This window comes from Microchirus variegatus (genome assembly GCF_963457635.1).
Source record: "Microchirus variegatus genome assembly, chromosome: 1".
In the NCBI taxonomy this organism is placed as follows: domain Eukaryota; kingdom Metazoa; phylum Chordata; class Actinopteri; order Pleuronectiformes; family Soleidae; genus Microchirus; species Microchirus variegatus.
In genome coordinates this window covers 46,120,204-46,145,742 of record NC_139802.1, presented here as the reverse complement: position 1 = coordinate 46,145,742, position 25,539 = coordinate 46,120,204, and the positions used below count along the sequence as shown (strand labels likewise).

Sequence of the window (25,539 nt, the reverse complement as noted above, 5' to 3'; positions counted from 1 at the left end):
TCTTTCTTTCCGTCGTCTCTTCCTTTTCCCGCTCTGTTCTTTGTGTTGTTGAACGCTTTGAACGGCGTCTTCCCTCCTGCTTTACCTCCTGGTTTTCCTCCTGGTTTTCCTCCCGGTTTCCTCCCGTGAGTCTCTGCACAGAGTGAAATGTGGTCTGAGACCTTGTTCTGGTTGAAGCTTCAGAGTTTATGGATAATAATAAAAAGACATCTCACCTGTTCCTCTCTGTGTGAACGTCGGCTTCTTTCCTCCTTTAGGAGTAAAGGCTTTTCTGGGTTTGGCCTCCATCCTGGAACAAGAGCAACAAACTGTTTTTAAATAAGTCTGATCATCTATTAAAGACACAGGATTTACAATAGAGAGCAGAACCTGAATCTCCTCTCTGTAAAATTAGTATTATTGTTGTGTTTTAGGCTAAATGTGTCTGTTTATGAACAACATAAGTCAAAAACTAAAGATAGTTTAAAACTCAGAGGAAACTGGACTGAGAGATCTTGTTTAAGGTGGTTTAGGTTTACAGTCTCTGAAGTTATGAACAATATCCTTATTATTTTAAATGAACAATATTAGTAAGGCTGAGACTAACTAAGACACATCTGTTAAGTATTTTTTTGATGAATTAACTCATGGTTTGGTTCATAAAATGTTAAAAAATGTCGGTCAGTGTTTGTCAAACGTGGAAATGATGATTTCTTTGTTTTATGAAGCAGAAAAATCACAGAGAATGTTGTAATTATGACGTTAAAACACTCAAAGTGATTAAATTGAGTGATCAATAATAGTGGATAAATAATCGAGTGCAGATGAATCGATCATAAGTGAAAACATGAAGAAAACAGTCAAGTGTGAACGTGTAAAGAACTGTAAACACAACAACACGCTCCATAATCACGACTTTAACATGAATGTGTGCGTGTTTACGTTCACTTTAGAGACTAATCGATTAACGATTAATCGATTAAGGCTAATCTCGTGTCTGTTAGCTGCTGCTTTGCTCCGGACAGCTCCAACTCTTACGCTGTAAACTAAAGACTTTAAATGATTGATGATATGTTTACATCTTCGAAGACGTCATCAACCATGACGTTAACGTCACGTGTGTATCCGTTAACGTGATAAGAAAAAACAATAAGAGTTTTTTAAATGAAGTTACTTACGTTAAGAGAAGAAAACACACGCTGTTCTGCTTCTTCTTCTTCTGACCCACGTTTCTCTTCAGCTCTGTTACGACCACGGTTTACGGCACACGTCATCCAATCAGCGTCAACTTCCTCCTGCCGTAAAACGTGACGTGTCTTTGCGACAGCTGAAAAAAATCATCACAAAAAACATTGGAAACGTTCACGTAAAGCAAATAAACGCGATTTGCACAAACGTGAAACGCGTTTTTTTTTTTAGATGATTAAAGCACAGGAATAAAAATAAAACAATAAAAAATAACGTAACAATATTTTCTACACTTTGCATACACGTGTGTTTGTATGTGTTTACTATTATTATTTTTATACTTGATTCATTACTTTAATAAGTTGTTTTTTTTAATAGTTAAAACCAGTTTATGTGACTTTTCAGCTTCTTAAATGTGAATTATTCTGGTTTCTTTGCGCCATAAAAGAAACAAATCATTAAAACCGATTCATTTTAAGTTTAAGAAAATGATTCTATATTGTTTTAAATCTATAAATTGACCTAATCCTCTTTCTTACTAAATAAAAATATTAGTTTTTGTTGTCAAAATAAAAGTCAGCTGTCCAAGATGGCGGCCAGCGCACGCGCAGTGTGGTTCCGGTGGTAAGCGCGCGAGCTCTGTCGTCTCGTGCTGGTGTGTGTGTGTGTGTGTGTGTGTGTGTGTGTGTGGACTCTACACGTGTCCGTGGATCAGCTGTGGATTTAACGTGATTTTCAGCGCAGTTCTTCGTCTTTAAGGATCAGTCTGCGTCACTTTGTGTTCGCGGTTTGTTGTCGGAGCCGCTGAATGAGCGTCACTGCGATTAGAAAAGCGGACAAATGTGCTTTTACACGCGTGTGTGGCAGCTAACAGTTAGCGAGCTAACGTTAGCTTCAGAGGAGAACAACATGTCCGGACACTGACAGAGAGAGACAACACCATCATGTCACACATTTATCGTTAATATTCAGAAACTAAAATGGAGTTTAAGTTTCCAGATCAACTGTTTCCTTCCTTTTATGAACGTGGACCTCCTGATGAAGTCCTGAATAACTGCGCTGGAAACTGGGGAAGTTACGATAAAGTCACGATTCAGGTGAGAAAACCGTCAACACGATAACAACACGTGTGTGTGTACATATATATATCGATATATATATATACACACCGTGTATGTATATATATCTATCTATGTATGTCTATATATAATATATGTATATATGTGCATGTATATACATATATATGTGTGTGTATATGTGTATGTATGTATATATACGTGTATGTGTATATATATATATATATGTGTATGTATATATATATGTGTATGTGTGTATATATACGTGTGTATATGTGTATGTATATATATATATGTGCATGTATATACATTTATGTGTGTGTATATACATGTGTGTGTGTATGTGTATATATATATGTATGTATATGTATATGTGTATATATTTATATATATATGTATATGTGTATATATGTATGTGTATATGTATATATATATACATGTATTTATATATATAACACCATATTTATCTGATCTTGATAACATCTGCAACAGTCAATCATTGTCAAATCGAAGTCAGCTGTCAAATCGTTCATTTTTATGACGGTTCTGTTGACTGTGAATTAACATAAAACTTTTTTTTTTTTAAATAAACTGTATTTTATTTTATTTTATTATACTGATATTTTTCTATTTGACTGAAATTGTATAAAATCGCAATTAGATATTTCACCCTAATCGTTTTGCCACAGCATACGTTATTTTTTCTTTCAGCTATTTACACTGAAATAAATAATACAATAAAATAGATACTCGTCACATAAACAACATAAAAAATATATAGAAAAGTGTAATTTCTTGAATATGATTAGATTTCTTTTGTCCTGATGACATTTTGTAGTTGGTTAATTTACACTGAAAAATAGCCATTGATATTATATCAATTATATTGTTCTTTAAATAGTCACTACTTTAGTTTGTTATTGTTGAGACTAAAACACTCTAGCTTTTTGTCTTATTCTTTGACTTGAGGTTTGTGTTGTAAACCAATATTTGTTGTTGTTTTCAGGACGTCTCTGGTTCTCGCTCTAACTGGACGTTTAGGTCCAGACATGAGGTCAAAGGTGAGACGTGGCGTCACACTGAGCCCGTCACACTTCCTCTGCTGTCTCCTGAAAACGGTGAGACACAAACCAGAAGAACGTTTTGACTTCATCAGTCGTCAGTCCCAGCCTGATGTGAATGAAATGCTGTTTGTTTGTTTGTTTGTTTGCTTGTTTGTTTTCCCAGAATTCCTTTGGCCGACAAAGCCTCCCGATCCACTGGACTCGATAGAACATGTGAGTGAAACAGTTCAAATATAAAGAATAATAATAATAATAATAATAATAAAAACACCACAGATTCTTCTTCACTGTCACGTGAATAATGTTGTGGTGTTTTTGTGTTTAGATGCAGAATTTCTTCGTGGATCACAGACACGACGCGTTCGGCTGCATGAGCGAAATCCTGGGTGAAAACTTCTGCTTTAAAAAAGGAAGGAAAGCAGTGAGTCGCACTAACAGTGTTTTATTCATGCTATACTTTTTAAAATATATACACATATACATATGTATATGTATATATGTGTGTGTATATATATCCTGATGTAGAAGATATATGTGAAGTTTGACAGTGTAACACTACACTGTAAAATAACATATAATCTACTGTTTATGATGTGTATCACATACACACACTTAAAATACACACTTATTACCTTTCATTTCAGATGAAACCTGCTTTATTTCTTTAAATGAAGGATATTTTACATGTGTCGACTATAAATGTGGTCAAATTCTGCGACAAGTTGTTATGAAGTGACCTTTTAAAAAATCAAATACATTTTTTCTGTATATATTTATATATCACCATGGAAACAAACTTGTTAACTAGAGAATTAGGGCGGGAACGACGACGCGATTAATCGATAACTAATTTTCCAGCTTCTTAACTGTGAATTAGAGCTGAAACGATTAATCGATTATTGATCTATTACTAAATTAATCTGCAACTATTTTGATAACCGTTAATCGGTTTGAAGCTTTTTCCGTGATCAAAACAACATTTCTGATTGTTTCAGCTTCTTAAATGTAGTATTTTCTTTACTCCACGTAAACAAAGAAATCATTAAAACTGAATCATTTTGGTTTGTGGACCAAACAAGACGTTCGAGAACATCGTCATTTCCAGGTTTGACAAACACTGATCAACGTTTTTTGTGACATTTTCTGACATTTTATGGACCAAACGATTCATCGATTAATAGAGAAAATAATCGACAGATTAATCGATTATGAAAACAAGCGTTAGTTGCAGCTTCACTGTGAATATTTTCTGTTTTCTTTGCTCCGTAAGAACAGATAAATCATTTAAAAACTCAGTGGTTTTGTGTTTGTGGACAAAAACAAAAGCCCAATTTATACTTCTGCATAAAATGCTAGGTTACGCAGAGTCTCTGCGTCGTCTCCGACTGCACAAAATATTTTTTAAGTGTCCGTCACTCCGTCAAGGGACAACGGAGACGGCAAGAGCTGCGATTGGTCCTCAGGACAGGCCGAGCTAACGCTGCTCTGTGCCTGCTCACTGTGAGCACCGAGCGTCCACAGAGGCGGAGCTGATCACCGCCGACAACGCCGCTGCCAAACTATAAATACGTCATATCTTAACACACACAAAACATGTTTAGACTCTAAATGGCCAATATCTCGCCTCAAATTATCTTAAAACTGCGTTCTGTGACACAGAAAAGTGAGAAACGGCCACTGTTTCAACAACAAAAGTCTTTCTCTCTTTCTCGGACGCCATTGCTCACTGTAGCCAGAAGCACAACAACCTTGCGCAGCGACCCCTACTGATAGGGCGGGAAATTGCAGCGCGTATAAGTATAAGGTATAAGTATAAAGGCTCGAGTCGTCTCCGTGGTGACGCAGTCGGATAACGCATACGCAGTCGGAGAAGTATAATGTGGAAGAAGATGTCTTTTCCAGGTCGGATCGACATTTTCTGAACAAAAGCGTGAAAAATGTGCTTTGCTGAGTGAATCTGATCAGAGTCCATGTTGTTGTTCAGGACTCGGGCGTCAGCATGTGGAGGGTGAAGAGCTTCCTCGACCGGCTGAACATTAAAAAGTGAGTGAACGTGGCTGATGGCTGTGTGAAAGTGAGTGGAACTGAAAACAACAAATAGTCTCCTGTCTGTTTGTTTGTTTGTTTGTTTATGTATTTATTTGTTTCCCTCTCAGATGTCGGCAGAGGAACCGCTCCCTGGTCCTGGAGCAGTACAGTGCTCTGCTGGGAGACGTGGTTCACTCCGTCCCTCCTCAGCTCTTGGGTTCTCTGCTCTACGAGGAGCTGACGGAGCAGCGGGAGCGCCTGCTGTTCTCTGAAGCGGCCACGGGTGGCGCTCTGGAGTTCGTCCCCGTCTCTCGCAGCGCCGGCGGCTACCTCGTTTACCCCGCAGACCGAGGACTGAACCGACTCAGTATCCTGCCGCGGATGAGAAATCAGATGAACCAGACTTTTCCTGAAGTTTGTAAACCACTCACTCTCCCACACCAAAGTCCATAGAGAAAACCAGTGATTTTAACATCACAGAGACACAGGAGTTCACAGGAGTTGTTGATCCACTGCTGCCTCCATCACTGAGTTCATATGTCTCATTTTGTCAATTCGTCTTTTGAAAACCTTTCTATCAGATTGACCTCAGTGACACAAAGTGACCACACGAGGCAGCAGTAGACCAGCAGCTCCTGTGTCCCTGTGAGCTAAAATCACTGGTTTTCTCTATGGGCTTTGGTGTGGGAGAGTGAGTGGTTCACAGATAAAGACATACCTGTGTGATTTTTGGTTGTTGTTGTTCTTAACGCAGTACCACAGAATTCCACAGGGTGGAGCTGCAGCGCCGCAGAGGCAGCCCCTCTGCTCTCACCTGCAGCAGCAGCGAGTCCTTCAGCTTCTGCCTGAATGGTCCGATCAGACAGATTAGCTCCGCCTCTCTGTTCAACAACAGTAAGAACAATCACACAACAATCTCTCTCTCTCTGTTTGTGTTGATGTGGTTTTATTTTATTTTATTTTGCTGTGTTTGTTTCAGGCTGCGTCGCGGTGCGCTCAGATTATCTGTGTGGAGCGTGGAGCTTCAGCGGAGGAGGAGGAGGAGAACCTCGTCTGCTGCAGGAGGTCAACACCAGAGAGGTCGCGACCTGCGTCAGTGTCAGGTGAGCGATGAAGAGGAGGAGGAGGAAGAGGAGGAGGAGTTCACCTGTGGAAGAAGTGTGAAATAACCTCCATTTTTGTGTGTGTGTGTGTGTCAGTCCTCATGTTTTAGATGAAGTTCTGGTGGCGAGTGAGAGCGGCGTGGTGAACCTGTGGACCGTGGGCAGAGGGTGAGGAAACTTTATTTAAAAGTTGTTTTTTATATTAAATTAAATTACCCATAATCCTCAGCAAAAGCCTAACAATATCAATATAAGATCCATGTGCAGTACAGACAAACAACAACAAACATGTGGGATTATAATCCATCAGTCGGACATTTTAAGTCGCTCCTGCTGTTTTTGTATGGCAGTGCTTCACAGCGCCACCTAGCCACCTGGCATGCATACTACATCACATTTCACACACTTTAGCGTCACCGTGTGCGTGCAGATTTCACCCCAAACCACCAAAGACAGAAACATGAAAATATTCACATTTAAGAAGCTGAAAAATGACAGAAACACGAAAATATTCACATTTAAGAAGCTGAAAAATGACAGAAACATGAAAATATTCACACTGAAGAAGCTGAAAAATGACAGAAACATGAAAATATTCACATTTAAGAAGCTGAAAAATGACAGAAACACAAAAATATTCACATTTAAGAAGCTGAAAAATGACAGAAACACGAAAATATTCACATTTAAGAAGCTGAAAAATGACAGAAACATGAAAATATTCACATTTAAGAAGCTGAAAAATGACAGAAACACGAAAATATTCACATTTAAGAAGCTGAAAAATGACAGAAACATGAAAATATTCACACTGAAGAAGCTGAAAAATGACAGAAACATGAAAATATTCACATTTAAGAAGCTGAAAAATGACAGAAACACGAAAATATTCACATTTAAGAAGCTGAAAAATGACAGAAACACGAAAATATTCACATTTAAGAAGCTGAAAAATGACAGAAACATGAAAATATTCACATTTAAGAAGCTGAAAAATGACAGAAACACGAAAATATTCACATTTAAGAAGCTGAAAAATGACAGAAACATGAAAATATTCACACTGAAGAAGCTGAAAAATGACAGAAACATGAAAATATTCACATTTAAGAAGCTGAAAAATGACAGAAACACGAAAATATTCACATTTAAGAAGCTGAAAAATGACAGAAACACGAAAATATTCACATTTAAGAAGCTGAAAAATGACAGAAACATGAAAATATTCACATTTAAGAAGCTGAAAAATGACAGAAACATGAAAATATTCACACACTTTAGCGTCAGCGTGTGCGTGCAGATTTCCACCCGAAGACGATAAACGCGGAATAAAAAGCGGGAACACAACGACCACTTTTGCGGTTTGTGTTCAGATCGTTGTCGTGTAAAGCCAGCCCTAAATGGCATTTGTTGTGTGTCTGCAATCCCCCATTGGCCCAGCAGGGGGCAGTGGCCCACACATCAGTAACCCCGTGTCAGATTATGATTTGATGTTTTGATGTTTTGTCTCCACAGGATGCAGAAGGTTCGCGGGGAAGACGATAACCTGTACTTTAACGCCGAGTCGTCGTGGCGATGGTGCGACTTCTCCGCACACCCGAGGGTGATGGTGTACGCCGACAGGACGGGGGCGGAGCTAACGGACATCAGGGTGAGAGATGGATGTTGACGAGTGTTTGTCAAACGATGATAAGAAGCTGAAAAATGACAGGAAGTAGAAAATATCCAGATCTCCTCTGTTCTTCAGGTCAGTCCGGTCTCTGGTCGTCCTCTCTTTCAAATCAGCAGGACTTCAGATTGTCGCAGAGGAGAGAGACTCGTCCTGTCCAAATATCTGAGAGAAGTCCACTCCTTCCATCACCTCGTCACCACACAGGTATCCACGCGGTTCACTTCAAACACACACAACTTTATTTAACGTTCAACTGGACGACACAGAGTCATCTGCGTCATTTAATCGACATCATATTATAATGAAAGTAGTAAAAGGAGTCTTTTATTTTGAAGTGCCACGGGGGAGAGCCTGACCTATTTTTTTTTTCATATAGTCCATCATTTTGCTCAGTTTTAGTCGTTGTTGTCTTTTGACAAATCACCTCCAAACCACCAGGTGGCAGTGCAGCGTCATTATTAACGAGTTTCTCTCTCTCTCTCTGCGTCTCAGTTCTCGTCGTACGTCGTGGACGAGCGTTTCCCAGGCGTCCCCGTGCTCAAGTGGGATCACATGATGGAGTCCCCGCCTTTGTTCTGTCACGTCCTTCCTGGCTCCGCCTCCTCCAGCTCGGTAGCGGGCGGAGCTGGGAGGACTAAAGTCGTGTTGGGCTCGCAGAGTTCGCAGGAACTGGTCATGCTGCAGTACTCAGGTCAGTCAACAGGGGGAGTCATGAACAGAACATGATAGTGTTAGCTGTGTTTTGTTTTTTTAAATGTTTTTATTCTCCTGTGATCAGGAGGCGGAGCTACAGCGTGCTCCAGTCGAGGTCCGCCTCTGGCTCTGCTCAGACCCAATAACAGCGTGAAGCACCTTCCTGCCCAGCTCCCTCACCACCTCGAGGTCGCCACCCACAGGCTGTCATCGTCTGCTGCAGGTATGACGAGCTGAAGAATGATTTTACAGAAAATATTCACATTTAAGAAGCTGAAAAATGACAGAAACGTAAAAATATTCACAATTTAAGAAGCTGAAAAATGACAGAAATGTGAAAATATTCACATTTAAGAAGCTGAAAAATGACAGAAACATGAAAATATTCACAATTTAAGAAGCTGAAAAATGACAGAAACGTGACAATATTCACATTTAAGAAGCTGAAAAATGACAGAAACATGAAAACATTCACAATTTAAGAAGCTGAAAAATGACAGAAACGTGAAAATATTCACATTTAAGAAGCTGAAAAATGACAGAAACACGAAAATATTCACATTTAAGAAGCTGAAAAATGACAGAAACGTGAAAATATTCACATTTAAGAAGCTGAAAAATGACAGAAACATGAAAATATTCACATTTAAGAAGCTGAAAAATGAAAGAAACATGAAAATATTCACATTTAAGAAGCTGAAAAATGACAGAAACATAAAAATATTCACAATTTAAGAAGCTGAAAAATGACAGAAACGTGAAAATATTCACATTTAAGAAGCTGAAAAATGACAGAAACGTGAAAATATTCACATTTAAGAAGCTGAAAAATGACAGAAACGTGAAAATATTCACATTTAAGAAGCTGAAAAATGACAGAAACGTGAAAATATTCACATTTAAGAAGCTGAAAAATGACAGAAACGTGAAAATATTCACATTTAAGAAGCTGAAAAATGACAGAAACGTGAAAATATTCACATTTAAGAAGCTGAAAAATGACAGAAACGTGAAAATATTCACGTTTAAGAAGCTGAAAAATGACAGAAACGTGAAAATATTCACATTTAAGAAGCTGAAAAATGACAGAAACGTGAAAATATTCACGTTTAAGAAGCTGAAAAATGACAGAAACGTGAAAATATTCACATTTAAGAAGCTGAAAAATGACAGAAACGTGAAAATATTCACATTTAAGAAGCTGAAAAATGACAGAAACTAGAAAATATTCACATTAAAGAAGCTGAAAAATGACAGAAACGTGAAAATATTCACAATTTAAGAAGCTGAAAAATGACAGAAACTAGAAAATATTCACATTTAAGAAGCTGAAAAATGACAGAAAGTGAAAATATTCACATTTAAGAAGCTGAAAAATGACAGAAACTAGAAAATATTCACATTAAAGAAGCTGAAAAATGACAGAAACGTGAAAATATTCACAATTTAAGAAGCTGAAAAATGACAGAAACTAGAAAATATTCACATTTAAGAAGCTGAAAAATGACAGAAAGTGAAAATATTCACATTTAAGAAGCTGAGGGACAAAGACAATTGATTTCTACTTCACGTTGTTGTTTGATTCCAGGTCTGACTTGTCTTCAGAAGACAGGAGGAGGTGAAGAGGACGAGTGTATCTGTGTCCTGCAGCTGACTGAGGCTGGAGATGTTTTCTACCAGATCCTGGAGCAGCATCATCATCATCATCATCATCAGCAGCAGATCCACACCGTCACGTCTCCACCTTCAGCAGCAGACCTCCAAACCCGTCAAAAACCATCAAAACCTGCCGCGTCATCGTCTCAGCCGATCGCGGAAGACTCGCCGAGCGACGACGACGATGTCATCGGACCGACTCAGAACCAGACTGAGCCGACGTTTGTGGCTGAAACTCCGGAGAGAGAACAACAGACCGAGTCAGAAGAAGAAGAAGACGGAGGACGAAGACGTGGACGACTGAAGCAGATGAAGCTGCAGGTCATCGTCAACGAGTCAGGTGATGATGATGATGACGAAGAATCGGGCGCACGAGAGGAAGACGGAGGAAAGAGTGACGATACGAAGGAAAGCAGCGCAGCGAAGGAAGAGTTCCGCGGCTCCACTGATCCACGTCAGGAGAAGATGAGCGAAGAGGCGCTCGTCACCTGGAAACTCTGGCTCCAGGAACTCAGGAAGAAGAGTCGAGCGCAGATGAAGAAGAAGAAGCTCCGCCCACCGCCCTCGCGGTTCGTCACGGTCAGCACCGAAGGCCGTCTGCGTCCGAGCGTCGGCGAGACTTCGGAGGACGAGCTCGTGCGGAGTCTGAGGCGAGATCTGCGGACGTGTATGTCCAAACGCTCGCTGCTCCTCAACCACGCCTCCTCCTCCTCCTCCTCCTCCTCCTCACTCAGAGCTCCGGCGTCAGAGCCGCTGCCCATCACGGTGGACGCGGACGCGTGGACGGATCCGCTGAGTCGGCGCCTCGCCGTCTCCTGGCAGGGCGAGGCGGCGTGGAGAGCGTGGTGGGAGGAGGAGCTCGGGCTCAACAAGGCGGAGAAGGAGAAGGCGCTGAGGAGGAAGAGGAGGCGGGAGAAGGAGGCGAAGAGGGCGTCGGGCAGACTGGAGCTTTCGGGCAGCTTCACCTCGTCCACCAACTACCAGACGGACCTGGACTCCTTCTCTGACCTGTCGGGGTGGACGTCAGGCAGCCAGGGGGCGTGGTCTGACACTGACGGGCTAGAGGACGCCGCGGCGGTGAGCGACGCTCCCGTTGCCGCGACGATCGACTCGCCACAGGAAAGGGTCAGCGGCGAACACGGCGAGCCGCAGACGCCGAACGGATCCTGTGAGGTTTCCGTGTCGCAGACGCCGAGCTATGACGTTTGCGCGTCGCAGACATCGAAGAGATCCAATGACGTTTCCGCGTCGCAGACGCCGAGCTACGATGTTTCCGCGTCGCAGACTCCGAAGAGATCCAACGACGTTTTCGCGTCGCAGAAGCCGAGCTACGACGTTTCCGCGTCGCAGACGCCGAAGAGATCCAACGATGTTTCCGCGTCGCAGACGTCGAGCTACGATGTTTCCGCATCGCAGACGCCGAAGAGATCCTACGACGTTTCTGCGTCGCAGACTCCGAAGAGATCCTACGACGTTTCCGCGTCGCAGACTCCGAAGAGATCCTACGACGTTTCTGCGTCGCAGACTCCGAAGAGATCCTACGATGTTTCTGTGCCGCGGACTTCGGGCAGATCCTACGACTTTTCCATGTCGCAGACGCCGAGCAGATCCTACAGTGTTTCCACGTCGCAGAGCAGATCCTACGACTTTTCCACGTCGCAGACGCCGGACACAAACGGCACGCCGGCCGCTCGGAGGGCGAGCAAACGTCCAGCAGAGGGCGATCACACCTCTGTGTTTGCATCACAGGTGAGGAGAGACAATATTGTTATTGTTAAGATTTTACTGATTCTGACAGCGTGAGGGCACTTCTTAACTCGCCACCAGGGGGCAGGCTCTAACAGTTGTGAAGAGCTGTGGCGGCTTCACTCGTGACTTTTTTTCCCCCGCTAACGGTAGCTAAAATTAAACAATAAGCAAGTGTTCGCTTCATAAATGTTTTACAACGAACCATGACATCAACGTTATATTTTGGTTAAATTTGGCAAAGTTAGCCTCGATTTTAAGCGTTTTTTCTGATGTCGTTATTGTATGTTTACAGAGTCATGTAAATAAAATGTCGCAGTCTTTTTTGTGGCCGCAGTGACCTCATCGTTTCTCTGTTTCCAGGTCAAACTCTCTCATCACGTCGCGGAGGTCGACGACAGCGGAGTGCGACCGCGACAGTCGGCCTCTCAGAGGGACGCCGGCGACTCGGCCGTGTGGTCGGGGTTCTTCCAGTCTCGGCCTCTCGCCCGGAGTTCGCGGGGTCGCGTCGGGCCGTCGCAGTCGTCGCAGATGTCGCAGTCGTCGCAGATGTCGCAGCCGTCGTCGCAGCCCAAGAAGAAGAAACCTCGGATGGGATTTTGATGAATCGATTCCTGTGTTTTTTTTCGGCGTCTTCTTGGATCTACAGTGGGATTAATCAGGTTTATCCGTGGAATTGTAATTCCCCAAAAAAAACACCCAGATTATGTGGATTAAACGGGGGACAAAAAAGAGGAAGAAGACGTTTGTGCATCGCTGAGGACGACAGGAGACGACCGGTTTGGTAAGAGCGAGTGGATTTTTTATTCTCTTTGTTCCGAGTGTGTGTGTTTTTTGTATGCGTGACCTCTTCTGTCAGGACCAGTTGGTTCCCACGGAGACCAGAACCTGGTCCTAGTGAGGCAGAACCTCATTTATGAGGAAGAGGTGAAGATGTGTCGGGCTGCAACTCACCCTTGTTTTCTTCATGGGTTCATCTGGGAGTCGTTTGGTCCATAAAATCGTGATCAGTGTTTGTCAAATCTGGAAATTAAGGAGTTCTGGTTCCTTTGAGCAAAGAATCCAGAAAATATTCACATTTTAAGAAGCTAAAAAATCACAGAAACTTCTTTTAATTATATATATATATATATATATATATATATATATATATATATATATATATATATATATATATATATATATATATATATATTTGTGGGTTGCAGCCCATGTGTGAGTGTTTTTGTTCACTGTTGTTTCCTAACGTTGACGTTAGTGCTTGTGATGAATCATTTTTTGTAAAACCTTTGCACCTCAGGCGAGAACAGGAAATACGTTTGTAACTTGACCTACTTACTCCGTATTATTTTACGGGAATTCAAACTTTTCAAAAAACTACCTGTCGAGTCTCACATTTCGCTTGTTTCTCTTGTGGGAACAAAAAATTAGCGAATAAAGTTTATTTATTTAAAAGAAGAAAAATCGTGTAGTTTTCATTTTGTGAATTAAAGAAATAATTTGGTATTAGTTTAAAAACAGCAGGTTTGGTGTCGTCTATTTCACCAAAAGAATATCGTATGGTCATCTGTGAGTTTTGGACTGAAATGTAATAAATATAGTGTTTTTAAGGACTCTGTCGACCTCTAGTGGTCGCTCATATGTTGATTTAACGACTCAAAACCATAGAAAGAGAAAACTACGGAGACAAAACTTAATTTAAAAATAACATTTTTTTTAATCAGATTTTCTTTTTCAGTACAGGTGACAAAAGGAATAAATAACTTAACAATATCTACAAAGAACTATTAACATTTTTTTTTTTTGTACATCATTTACAGTTTTACATGTTTTTATATTTTAACATTTTTCTTACATTTTTGAGCATTTTTTTTCTTTTTTTGACGCTCGGTCAACTCCATATTGTTCCATTCAACGTCGTCTCTGAACAGTTTCAGTAACCAAACACTTTTACTTACGCTACATTCTAAAGTTGGCAACTTTTTGAATTTAAACCAGCATCACACACACACACACACACACACATACATACGCTTATTAAATGTTTTTTTCTTCTGAACCCTGTGGTGGCGCCGAGTTTGGATGAAAACTCGTGTCGCGTCTCCTTTAAGACACAAACTCCAGTTTTTAACACTTTTTTCGATATATATATTTACGTATAATGTGCAAATTAAACCTTTCTTCGCGGAGAATCGGAGCAGCTTCGTGTGTTCAGTCGACAGAAATTGACGACGCCGCGCGCCGCTAACCGTCCTGCTGCCCTTTCGCCTCCGCGCGAAACCAAAAAGAAACCGTCTCCGTCGTAGATTGACAACGGTCAAAATAAAACAACATTCCGTGAAATCGACAACACAAGTTTGGCTAATTATCGTCAGCGTCGACGACGGCGGCGGCGCGACTGTTTCTGGTTCGGCGTCGGCACCGTCCGCGATGCGGCTAACGGGCTAACGTCCATGCTAAAACATTTTCAGTCAATTTTTTAAAAATTGAAACGCGCGACTACAAACGATTTCAAGATAACGGAGACGGCTACGACCTTCGTTTGAGAACTCTGACGTTGAGTTTTTGAAGGTGACGGCCGTCGCGTGGACGTAGCTGCTTTCTCGCGTACGTCGTCAAAACAATTCTCCTGGAATGTGACGCGTTTTCAAACATTAACACGCTAAACAAACTCACTGAACTAACATCTAAAAATCGAGCAGGAGGATAATCCAGACTCAGCTGCCTCTGTTGGTTCTCCTCCAGCGCCGGAGCTTATTAGGAAATAAATAAAATAAAATAAAATAAGTTGTTTTTAACGGTGACGGGGTTAGAGGAGGAGGAGCCAGGCGTTGAGGGGGAGGAGTCAGGCGTGGAGGTATCCGCGTTGTTTTTGTTGGAAGTGCAGAGGGAAGTAAGGACCTTCGGCGTCGCTGCCCAGAGAACTGCTGAGAGACTCTTCACCTGAACTCATCACGTCCTCACACGAGTCCTCACTGTGGACAGACAGGGAGACACTGTTAGAGCTGTCTCACACACAGAGACACTGTCTCACACACAGAGACACTGTCTCACACACAGAGACACTGTCTCACACACAGAGACACTGTCTCACACAAGAAAAAAGAAAAACCCTGAAGTTTGTAAAGAGCAGTTCCTCATTTCCATTTTCTCATTTTTACGTCGTCATCATCAGATTTCAAGTTCTGACATGTGACTGTGACTCTGTGTGTGTGTGTGTGTGTGTGTGTCACGTCTGTCCAAACATCCGTGTGACGACTCGCTTTAAAAGATTAAAACTAGAATCAACAATGGAAGATTAAACTTTAAAACTACAATAAATGTTGAAAATAGAAGAATTAACGTTAAACTGTAAGACTAGAAGAATAAACATGGAAATTCAATAATAAATGCTAAAAATAGAAGACTAAAGGTTGAAAATTGAAGAATAAACGTTAAACCTAGAAGACTAAATAAGAAAGAAGAATTAACATGGAAACTTGATAAGAATTGAATCCAAATGATAAGAATTTAGTCTCAAGTTAAAATAAGGATCAATGTTGAAATCAAAGAATAAACATTAAAAACCTTGAATAAATAGAAGGAATAACTGAAGTAGAATAAATGTTTGAGGACGCTCAGGTTTTAGTTTCTGTTCACACACACACACACACACACACACACACACACACAGTCGACGTGTTTCATTTTCTTTAAATCGACTCATTCCTATAACAGTATTTTTTTAGAGAACTTCTTCAGAAAGTTTCACGTTACATAACAGCGATGTTTTCACACAGTGTGACGTCATGGAAACGATATGAGACGTGTTCACTGACACACACACACACACAGATAGGAGAGGCCCTGATGAGTGTGTGTGTGTGTGTGTGTGTCATGCTGTTACAAAACAGAAAGGTGTGTGTTGTTGCACAGCTGGTTGCCTCAGGCCGGTGTGTGTGTGTGTGTGTGTGTCAGTCATCTGGTTTTTAAACACAGTAACTTAAAGACGTCTTTTTGAAGCAGTCACAGATGTTTGTACAGTCTCAGTGTTGTGTTGCTATAGAAACACACACTTTAAAATGAGTGTGTGACATCACACGGGTGTTGTCTGCCTTCTGGATTCCTCTGTTGTTGTTGTTGTTGTTGTTTTGTCAGGAGTGTTTGCTATTTTCTGGGCGTGTGTCATTTCTTACCGTTTACCTGGTCTGACTCGTCATGTGACGTCAGTTTGACGTCATGAGTGAAACACGAGATTCATGTTGATTTTTTTGATATTTTAAAAGTGATATTTTGAGCTTTTTGACTCTAAATCTACGTCAGTTTAAGTCTACGACGTCTTAAGAACACGTTCACGTCTTTATTTCACTGTCAGACAGACTTTTCCTTGTGTAAACTGAAGTTTGTAAACCACTCACTCTCCCACACCAAAGCCCATAGAGTAAACCAGTGATTTTAACATCACATACACACAGGAGTTCACAGGAGTTGTTGATCCACTGCTGCCTCCATCACTAAGTTCACATGTCTTATTTTGTCAATTCGGCTTTTAAAAAACTTTGTTCAGATTGACCTCAGTGACACAAAGTGACCACACGAGGCAGCAGTAGACCAGCAGCTCCTGTGTCCCTGTGAGCTAAAATCACTGATTTTCTCTATGGGCTTTGGTGTGGGAGAGTGAATGGTTTACAAACTTCAGTTTCTTGTTAGAAAAGTCTGTCTGACAGTGAAGATAAAGACGGGAACATGTTCTTCGAGATATCGTAGACTTAAACTGACATAGATTTTATTCGGCGAGTTATTAAAGTGGTTAAAAACGAGTCGTTCTTACCTCTCGCTCTCGTCCCAGCGTCCCTCTGGGATGGTGGGCAGCTCGGGGACGCTGCGGTGGCTGTGCAGGTTCTGGGCGGTTCTGCGGGACACGATCCACAGCAGCTTCCTGTGGTTGGGTTTGCTGCACTCGGGCGAGGCGTAGTCCGACAGACACTGGGCCACGCGCTCGCGCCACAGCAGCAGCTCGCCGTCGGCAATCTGACACCAAACGAGGACAACGCGGCGGTTCAGTTTAGGTTCGTTCAGAGTGACGGGGGGGACACACACACTCAGGCTGACATCAGGACAGGTTTAAAATAAACCCGTTACTTAACATGGACCAGGACAGAAGCTCTGTCGATACTGATGTTGACAAATGTTCACAAACCAAAATGATTGGATGATTTTCTTTGTTTTTATGGAGCAAAGAAAGCAGAAAATGTTCACATTTACGAAGCTGTAAAACCACACAAACTGGACTAGCCTTTAACCGTTACGATTGTTGTTGTTGTTATTGTTGTTTTTCCAGCTTCTTTAAAGCGACATTTCCTGGTTTGCGACGGTAAACTGAAAAATTTACACAACTGGTTATTAGAAACCAAGGAAATGACAGTGAGTCGTAGCCTGGGGTTGACTCTAAGAGTCTAAGAATCCAGGTTGGACTCCGATAGAATACATTTGTGTTTACGTCACAGAGAACCTGGGAATTTACCAGGAAACACGTTCGTTCTCACTGAGGAAGTACATTCACTCGTAGGAAGCTTTAGGGTGGAGTTATTTTGAATTATTCTGAAAAAGTCCCAGCTGTGAACAAACAAAAGTTCCCTTCAATAGTGAAACTCCAGTCATTCCCAGTTTCTCTGTGCAGCAGAAACACTGAACTCTGGGTATTTTCCACACCGTTGAGTAAGTGTGTGAAGGTTTTCCTGCAGTGTGAACGCTCCAACTGGTCTGCAGGAAAAAACATACGTTCCTGATATTGTTTGTCGATGGAAACCTAGTCTCTGATAAGCGCGTGAATGGTGTAACTGCGGGTGTTTGTTTACCTTCAGGTGTCTCTGGATGTGACAGGCTATTTCCAACATGTCCTCCGATTGGACGGCTTCGATCTCCTGCCTCAGGAGAGACAAGGCCAGGACGGACGACTGCGTGACACATGACGACAGAATAGTTTAGTTTACGGTGTTTATAGTTTACGTTAAAACACGTACGACACTCGGAGGAAACCGGTTCTGCTGCTGCTGCTGCTGCTGCTGCGGTGAACTTTGACCTGCGTACCTTTGCTTTGGAGAAGGAGATTCTGCAGAGACAGGCTTTGAGCTGAGCCTCCAGCTTCTCCAGACTCAGTGTCTCCTTCCTGTTCACACACACAGAAACACACAGTCAGTCCTGATTCAACAAACACCATCAACGATCGTCAGCTGAGAATTAACGTGTGAACATAGAAGCGGTAAATAAACAGAACGGGCCGCGGTTGCACGTTAATAAACACACGTACTGTGCGGCGGTTATGTAAGTGTGCAGCAGAAATCTTATCAGTGCACTTCAGTCGGACACAGAAGTCAGCTGATAATAAATCTACTGACCTACATTAAAGTGATAGTTTGGAATTTTGGACATAAGACCTGTTTTCCAACTCGGCCGGTGTGATGGAGACGTCTGGAGACGTTTTCAAGAAATTTAATTCAGTTCTAGTTTTAGTTGCAGAGTTCGCTGATGCTATGGCTAACGCAAATCAATGATACAAGTTAGCATGGCATTAAAAACACTCATACCGACTCCACAGTGCACCAGAGGCAAAACGATTGTAACAGCAGACTATCGATGCACATATCTGTGTTGATAGAATGTTTGAAATAAAACCAACCTTGCAATTTGAAGGATTTATGTCTCAGCAGCAGCAGCGCGTCATACACCGCTGCCGGAAGTATAGTGCTGAGAAAGTAGTCCCTCAAAAATCAATGCGATGCGACGTTAGTTTTGTTTCAAATATTATTCTATCAACACAGATATGTACATTGATAGTCTGCCGTTACAATCGATTTGCCTCGGGTGCACTGTGGAGTCGGTATGAGTGTTTTTAATGCCATGCTAACTTGTATCATTGACTTGCGCTAGCCATCGCACCAGCGAACTCGCCAACTAGAAGAACTGAATGAAATTTCCTGAAAACGTCTCCAGACGTCTCCATCGCACCGGCTGAGTTGGAAAGTAGGTCTTATGTCCAAAATTCCGAACTATCCCTTTAACCTGATAAATGGAGAAGCTCGAATCGCCACAAAACTCCCGTGTTTACGTGTAAATCGTCTGCATTAGCGCTCGTTCTGTTCTGTCTCGTCCGCATCGGCAGTGCTCACCTGTCGGTGGCGTGCGACAGCGCCATCTGGTGGTAGAGCTGCAGGAAGGTCAAGGCGGTGACGGCTTTGGCGCCGACGCCGAGCTTGTCCGCGACGATCTTCTCCATGCGGCACAGGTCGGACACGGTGAAGCGGCACTGGCCGATGCGGATGAGCTCGTCGGTGGGCGTCAGGTCGCACTCGTCCTCCGTCGCCTTGGCGGCCATGTGGAGGCAGCTGAGGCTGACGCACGACAGGTGTTTGGGCTGGATCTGTGAGGGCGACAGGTGAGTCACGCGCAAACGTTACTCTCTGCAGAAATAGAGACGCCGAGGTCAGGTCGGGTCCGAGGAGACGATCACATGATCGTTTACCAACGTCACTGGAGTTATGACTCGAGATGAGATGAAGGAGGGAGGAAATGACCGCGTAACGACATGATTTTCTGCACCAATGAGGGTTTATTACAGGTCAGAAATGTGGACAAACCTTTCATTTAATGATGATGTTTTTGTCCACAAACCAAAATATTCACGTTTAAGAAGCTGAAAAACAGTCATTTAATGTACGGTTTTAATCTCGACTGTTTAAAGTCGGTGGTTTTCTAGCCTCGGATGTCACCGTAATGTCAAATATGTGTTCAAATATTCTCCTTAAGTCTTTAAATATTTGGTTCGTGACGCACTCCGGTACCAGGAGATGATCTCTGACTAAACAGGAAAACAGAAAAACTGGAATAACTTGGCCGACGTGAAACTAGACAAAGGAGGAACGAGATTACAGCAATAATCAATGATATTTTTTGGGGGGGGTTTTTTTGTTTGATTTCCGAGTACGTGGTTTAAATACAATAGTTGTTATGAATATGGTTGTAAATGAGTCACTATATGACAAAACAACAACAATAATAATAAAGTATATTAACTGGAATAATGACAAAAACCTGCCGGAAATATTGCCGTCACCTTTCCAAATATACCTCTGCTGTTACATCAACACTGCGGCTCCATGGTTTTAAAAAGTGCTGCGGCGGCCGTTTAAATGTGCCGTGACCCCGCTGAGGTCTCCTGTGGGTGTGTGTGTGTGTGTGTGTGTGAGCGTCGTACCCTCATCATGGCCAGGAATCTGTCGAGCAGGTTCACGGCCAGGACGAAGGTCTGTGTGCTGTAACCGAAGAAGCTGGTGAGACTCCACAGATCCTCCACTTTGGCGTCTCTGCACTTGGCCGAGATCCGACGAATGTCGTCCTGCGACGGGGGAAACAAAACGAGGCGTTTGTTTATTAGCTGCGACGACGTTTTGAAACGGGTCGGTGAGAGTTTCGGGGACGGGACGACGCGAGCGTTTGTCTCACCTGTGGCGTGGACTCGATGAGGCTCAGTCCCGTCTCTTTGGGCAGATAAAACACCTCCTGCTCATAATTCACCCGCAGCTCCTTCATCAGCTTGTAGGCGTCCATGTCTCTGATGGCACTGGAAGATCTGATCTCAACTTTGATGAGTTTTTATCCACAGTATTTACACTGAAATAAAACAGGGAAACACAGATTCAGCACAGCTCAATTTGACTGTTTAGGTGATTGTCTTTAAAGAAAACTTTAGCTTAATTATTTGTCTTATTGTTCTCACACGGTGTTTTCGAATCTTCATATAATCAAGTTTTGTTTGGTGTGACAGATCCTTAACGTCAAACCTCGGCACGTGTCATTAACATAGTGTTTACTATATAAACAGATGGGTATTTACAACATGTTTGTTTATGCTATTTTTAGTCTTTGTGTCTTTGTTGTTCACCGTCTTTTATCCAGCTCTTGGGCTCCTTTAACACATATATGTATATTTGTCCCATAGGGTATCAATTTAATCTTATTAATCTTTAATCTGAAGCATTTTCATTACCTTCAATCCAGGCTATATTGAAAATGTATCCGTTTTCTACAGTGAAACGACTTTATGAGCGTGTATGTGTGGTTTAAATGTACATTTACACTGTTGTGGGTTTATTATTATGTACTAGTATAATACATTAATCTATTTTCTACAGTGATACGACTTTATGAGTGTGTATGTGTGGTTTAAATGTACATTTACACCGTTGTGGGTTTATTATTATGTACTAGTATAATACATTAATCTATTTTCTTCAGTGATCCGACTTTATGAGTGTGTATGTGTGGTTTAAATGTACATTACACACGGTTGTAAGTGTATTATTACACTGTATTTACGTACAAGTATAATACATTTATCTATTTTCTACAGTGAAACGCCTTTGTGAGTGAGTGTGTGGTGTTTAAAAATACATTACACACATTTGTAGGTGTACTATGACACTGTATTTATGTACTAGTATATGTATTAATCTATTTTCTACAGTGAAACGCCTTTGTGAGCGAGTGTGTGGTGTTTAAATGTACATTTACACTGTTGTAAGTGTATTATTACACTGTATTTATGTACTAGTATAATACATTAATCTATTTTCTACAGTAAGACGCCTTTGTGAGCGTGTATGTCTGGTTTAAATGTACATTTACACTGTTGTAGGTGTATTAATACACCGTATTTATGTACTAGTATAATATATATATCTATTTTCTACAGTGAAACACCTTTGTGAGCGTGTATGTGTGGTTTAAATGTACATTACACACGGTTGTAAGTGTATTATTACACTGTATTTACGTACAAGTATAATACATTTATCTATTTTCTACAGTGAAACGCCTTTGTGAGTGAGTGTGTGGTGTTTAAAAATACATTACACACAGGTGTAGGTGTACTATGACACTGTATTTATGTACTAGTATATGTATTAATCTATTTTCTACAGTGAAACGCCTTTGTGAGCGAGTGTGTGGTGTTTAAATGTACATTTACACTGTTGTAAGTGTATTATTACACTGTATTTATGTACTAGTATAATACATTAATCTATTTTCTACAGTAAGACGCCTTTGTGAGCGTGTATGTCTGGTTTAAATGTACATTTACACTGTTGTAGTTGTATTATTACACTGTATTTATGTACTAGTATAATACATTAATCTATGTTCTACAGTGAAATGCTTTTATGAGCGTGTGTGTGGTGTTTAAATGTACATTTACACTGTTGTAGGTGTATTATTACACCGTATTTATGTACTAGTATAATACATTAATCTATTTTCTGCAGTGAAACGCCTTGTGGGTGTGTATGTCTGGTTTAAATGTACATTACACACGGTTGTAAGTGTATTATGACACTGTATGATGTGCTAGCTTAAACCCTGCTCTACATTCTTGTGTCGATGCTAGCGGAGGTCAGAGCTCAGAGCCCCGCCCCCTCTGCCTCAGCTGAGCCGCGGTGTCGGGTTTCCTCCCCGGTTGACGCCTTCTCTCCCGTCCTCTGACCCATATACAGAAAAACAACACAAATACTCCCGTATATTTCAGAGATCCGTGTGTTAATAAACGACTCAAAACACGAGCTAACGCGAGCGAAAAACGATCGAGTTTATTACCGTTAGAACCGAGGAAGCTAACGCTAGCCGCCGCTGGCTAACGTCTTTAAATCATCCAGCTCGAGCGGGGGGGAGGGGATGTTGTTATTCTCCTTCCTCCTCAAAAACGATAAATATCCGTTAAATGACACAGTAAAACACGATTATTAACACCGACCGTGGTATAACTGATTAATACGAGTGTAATAAACCGAATAACAGCTGGATTTAGTGGGGATTTCGTGGTTAATATCACGAATATTGTGAGTTGTTTTTGAAGATGAAGGGAAGAAAAACCATGGTGTCAAATACAAACAAACAATAAAAATATCATAGTCAGGTAATAATACACGACTTACATGTATCTGGACTCTAGAGATTATCATATACGTCAAACAAGGTGAATATATTCGCATACTTTTCTCTATTTTAAACAAAGATACCGTTTACATGTTTTCCTACTGGCTCTTCTTTCTAAAAATGTACTGTTTTATTAGTATTGTTCCTGTTAAATATGTATTAAAATGTGTAATAAACACGGTGGTAAGATTGAGTAAATCATAAATAAGGAATGATGTCATAGCCATCTATAACATACATGTATAATCGATCATCGAAACAGCAATAAATAAACAAATACATTTAAAAATGGCACAGAGAACACATTTGATCGTATTCGCGACAGCAAAATAGTTTATTATAAAATAAAACAACAAAATGACATTTAAAAGGAAAACAGCTCAGTCGTTTAGGTTAATGACTGTTTCCTTGCAGAGCCTCGAATACGCTACTGCTAAACACACATTAATGCATTTTTTTTAATGAAAAAGCGATTAAACAACAGCTGCAAAGGGAAACTGAAAGCACATAATTAGTCATATACAACATTTAATAGCTTTAATTGTTGAATGTTGCAGCTACGCGAACGTACTATTGTCGACCATTTTACCTAGATCTGTATTTTTTAACCTTCTTTTTCGGTCTTTTACCGTTAACACAGTAAACCGTTGGTACACGTAAGTGTGTGTTTTGTTGTGTGAGTGTACATATGTTTAAAAATAAAGGTTCTCGTACCTGTTTCCGTGACTTAAATCCACATCTCTGAGCTTTTCCTCTGTCACTCTCGACTCCTTCTATAGCGTCTCTTTCTCCTTTTCTCTCTTTTGTTGATGTTCACAACGCTCACGTCCACGCGGTGACGTCACACCGGAAGCAGCCAATCACGGGCTCGCGTGCAACACCAGGAACCTCCTCCTCTCGAGTCCGACGGAACCACTTGAAGCCCGAGTTTAACGTTTTCTGTGCCGCTTTGAGTCGACTTTTTAACCGTGTCGTGAACACGTCACCGACAGATATCGGTAATATTCAATAATCGATACTCAAATCAACCGGTAAACGCCGCTGTAGTCGAAATACGCCGTGTGTAGTGGGCGAGGCGACCCTCCATTGATTGACGTTTCCTGCGTCCAATCAGAGGGCCGCTCTTTGGTGCGTTCAAATAGTCCGCCCAAAATGAAGCGATTTGATTGGCTAGTGATTTACAGGGAACCTGACACAGTTTTGTAATGACGTATTCCTTTTGTAGGTAGGGAAATTAATGAATGAAGAAATATATGTTCATATTTATATGAATATGTTTGATCAATTTCTGTATGTGACAAACAAGCAGAATATATATTTTTTTGAGTAAAACAGTGATATTGTGCAAAATGAATGAATAGTTTTATTTCAGTTACAATATAAAATACTTAAATGTATTGACAAATATTACCATACAGACTTACAATCAACATTTTCTTATTTTTGCCTTTTCTTAGCAATCCATGAAATAACCCAAAATATCAGTAATACAATGAAGAAGAAAAAAACAAACAAAAAAACATATAAAAAATGTACTTCTTTATTTATCATTTCACATTTCAGTAATTTTACATTGCAGTATATGTTTACCTTTCAATGTTTTTTGAAACTCGACAGTGTTGTACTGAATTTCAGTTCATCACTAAGTCCATTCCATAATTTAACTCCCAAAAATGAAACACATCTATATTTAACATTAGTTCTCACTTTACATATTTCAAAGACACACAACCCTTTTAAATTATAATTATATTCTCTCAGTTTAAAAAACTGTTGAATCATATGGAAGTCCATTTCCACCAGTGTAAAAAAAAAAAAGATCCCACTATCTCAAAATAATGAGATAGTATCTCGAATCTCATTATTTCAAGTCAATATATTGAGATACTAAGTCAAAATATTGAGATACTAAGTCAATATATTGAGATACTTAGTCAAAGAGATAGTATCTCATTATTTTGAGATATTAAGTCAATATAATGAGACACTATCTCATTATTTTAAGATAGTATCTCATTATTTTGAGAAACCAGGTCATTATTTTGAGATACTAACTCAATATTTTGAGATACTATCTCATTATTTTAAGATAGTATCTCATTATTTCGAGATACTATCTTTTTATTTTGACCAAATATTAATTAGTGGTCATTATTGTTATTTAAAGTCGACCAACATTGCTTATTATTGCACAAACCGCCCATCATCAGCTTATTCTATATGTTCATTAAGAGACTGTGTCTGAAATATGAGATATAATGTAATAGAATACTAATAAACATATTTTTTTCTGTCATCAAAGACATCAAATTAATAAAAAACTCGCATCTAACTCCTGTTAAAACTGTAAAAAACGCATTTATTGT

General features: G+C 40.7%; 3 protein-coding genes across 3 annotated transcripts in view; 1 reads left to right on the top strand and 2 right to left on the bottom strand.

Annotated features, from left to right (window-relative positions):
- pum3 (pumilio RNA-binding family member 3) overlaps positions 1-1,225 on the bottom strand; it is an 8,690-nt gene extending 7,465 nt beyond the window's left edge. Inside the window, exons 1-3 of the mRNA XM_083910289.1 lie at positions 1,158-1,225; positions 216-289; positions 1-133 (exon numbers count right to left, since the gene is read on the bottom strand). Coding sequence (XP_083766415.1) covers positions 1-133; positions 216-288 — 206 coding nt within the window. The 5' untranslated portion in view covers position 289; positions 1,158-1,225. The remainder of the gene's footprint in view (positions 134-215; positions 290-1,157) is intronic.
- Positions 1,226-2,147: 922 nt separating this feature from the next.
- Positions 2,148-12,808, top strand: taf1c (TATA-box binding protein associated factor, RNA polymerase I subunit C; the record flags this gene model as incomplete). The annotated part of the gene is made up of 15 exons (XM_083910277.1): positions 2,148-2,264; positions 3,250-3,361; positions 3,471-3,520; positions 3,633-3,728; positions 5,292-5,350; positions 5,464-5,702; positions 6,098-6,229; positions 6,315-6,438; positions 6,535-6,606; positions 7,954-8,089; positions 8,186-8,314; positions 8,603-8,801; positions 8,889-9,026; positions 10,392-12,208; positions 12,569-12,808. 15 exons carry the CDS (start codon positions 2,148-2,150, stop codon positions 12,806-12,808), a joined length of 3,660 nt encoding a protein of 1,219 aa, XP_083766403.1.
- A 1,100-nt stretch (positions 12,809-13,908) lies between these two features.
- ccng2 (cyclin G2) lies at positions 13,909-23,969 on the bottom strand. The gene is made up of 8 exons (XM_083901880.1): positions 23,888-23,969; positions 20,687-20,854; positions 20,439-20,579; positions 19,354-19,604; positions 18,275-18,353; positions 18,043-18,141; positions 17,016-17,215; positions 13,909-15,180 (listed from the first exon to the last, which is right to left on the bottom strand). Exons 2-8 carry the CDS (start codon positions 20,789-20,791, stop codon positions 15,051-15,053), a joined length of 1,005 nt encoding a protein of 334 aa, XP_083758006.1. The 5' UTR covers positions 20,792-20,854; positions 23,888-23,969; the 3' UTR covers positions 13,909-15,050.
- Positions 23,970-25,539: the final 1,570 nt, after the last annotated feature.

What these genes read in the sequence shown, in the direction of transcription:
- ccng2 (XM_083901880.1), bottom strand. Translation starts at nt 20,791, where the DNA reads ATGGACGCCTACAAGCTGATGAAGGAGCTGCGGGTGAATTATGAGCAG. An exon ending in TCATCGAGTCCACGCCACAG is followed by an intron (nt 20,580 to 20,686) that starts GTGAGACAAACG and finishes CCCCCGTCGCAG; the next exon opens with GACGACATTCGTCGGATCTC. An exon ending in TCTCCTTCTCCAAAGCAAAG is followed by an intron (nt 18,142 to 18,274) that starts GTACGCAGGTCA and finishes TGTGTCACGCAG; the next exon opens with TCGTCCGTCCTGGCCTTGTC.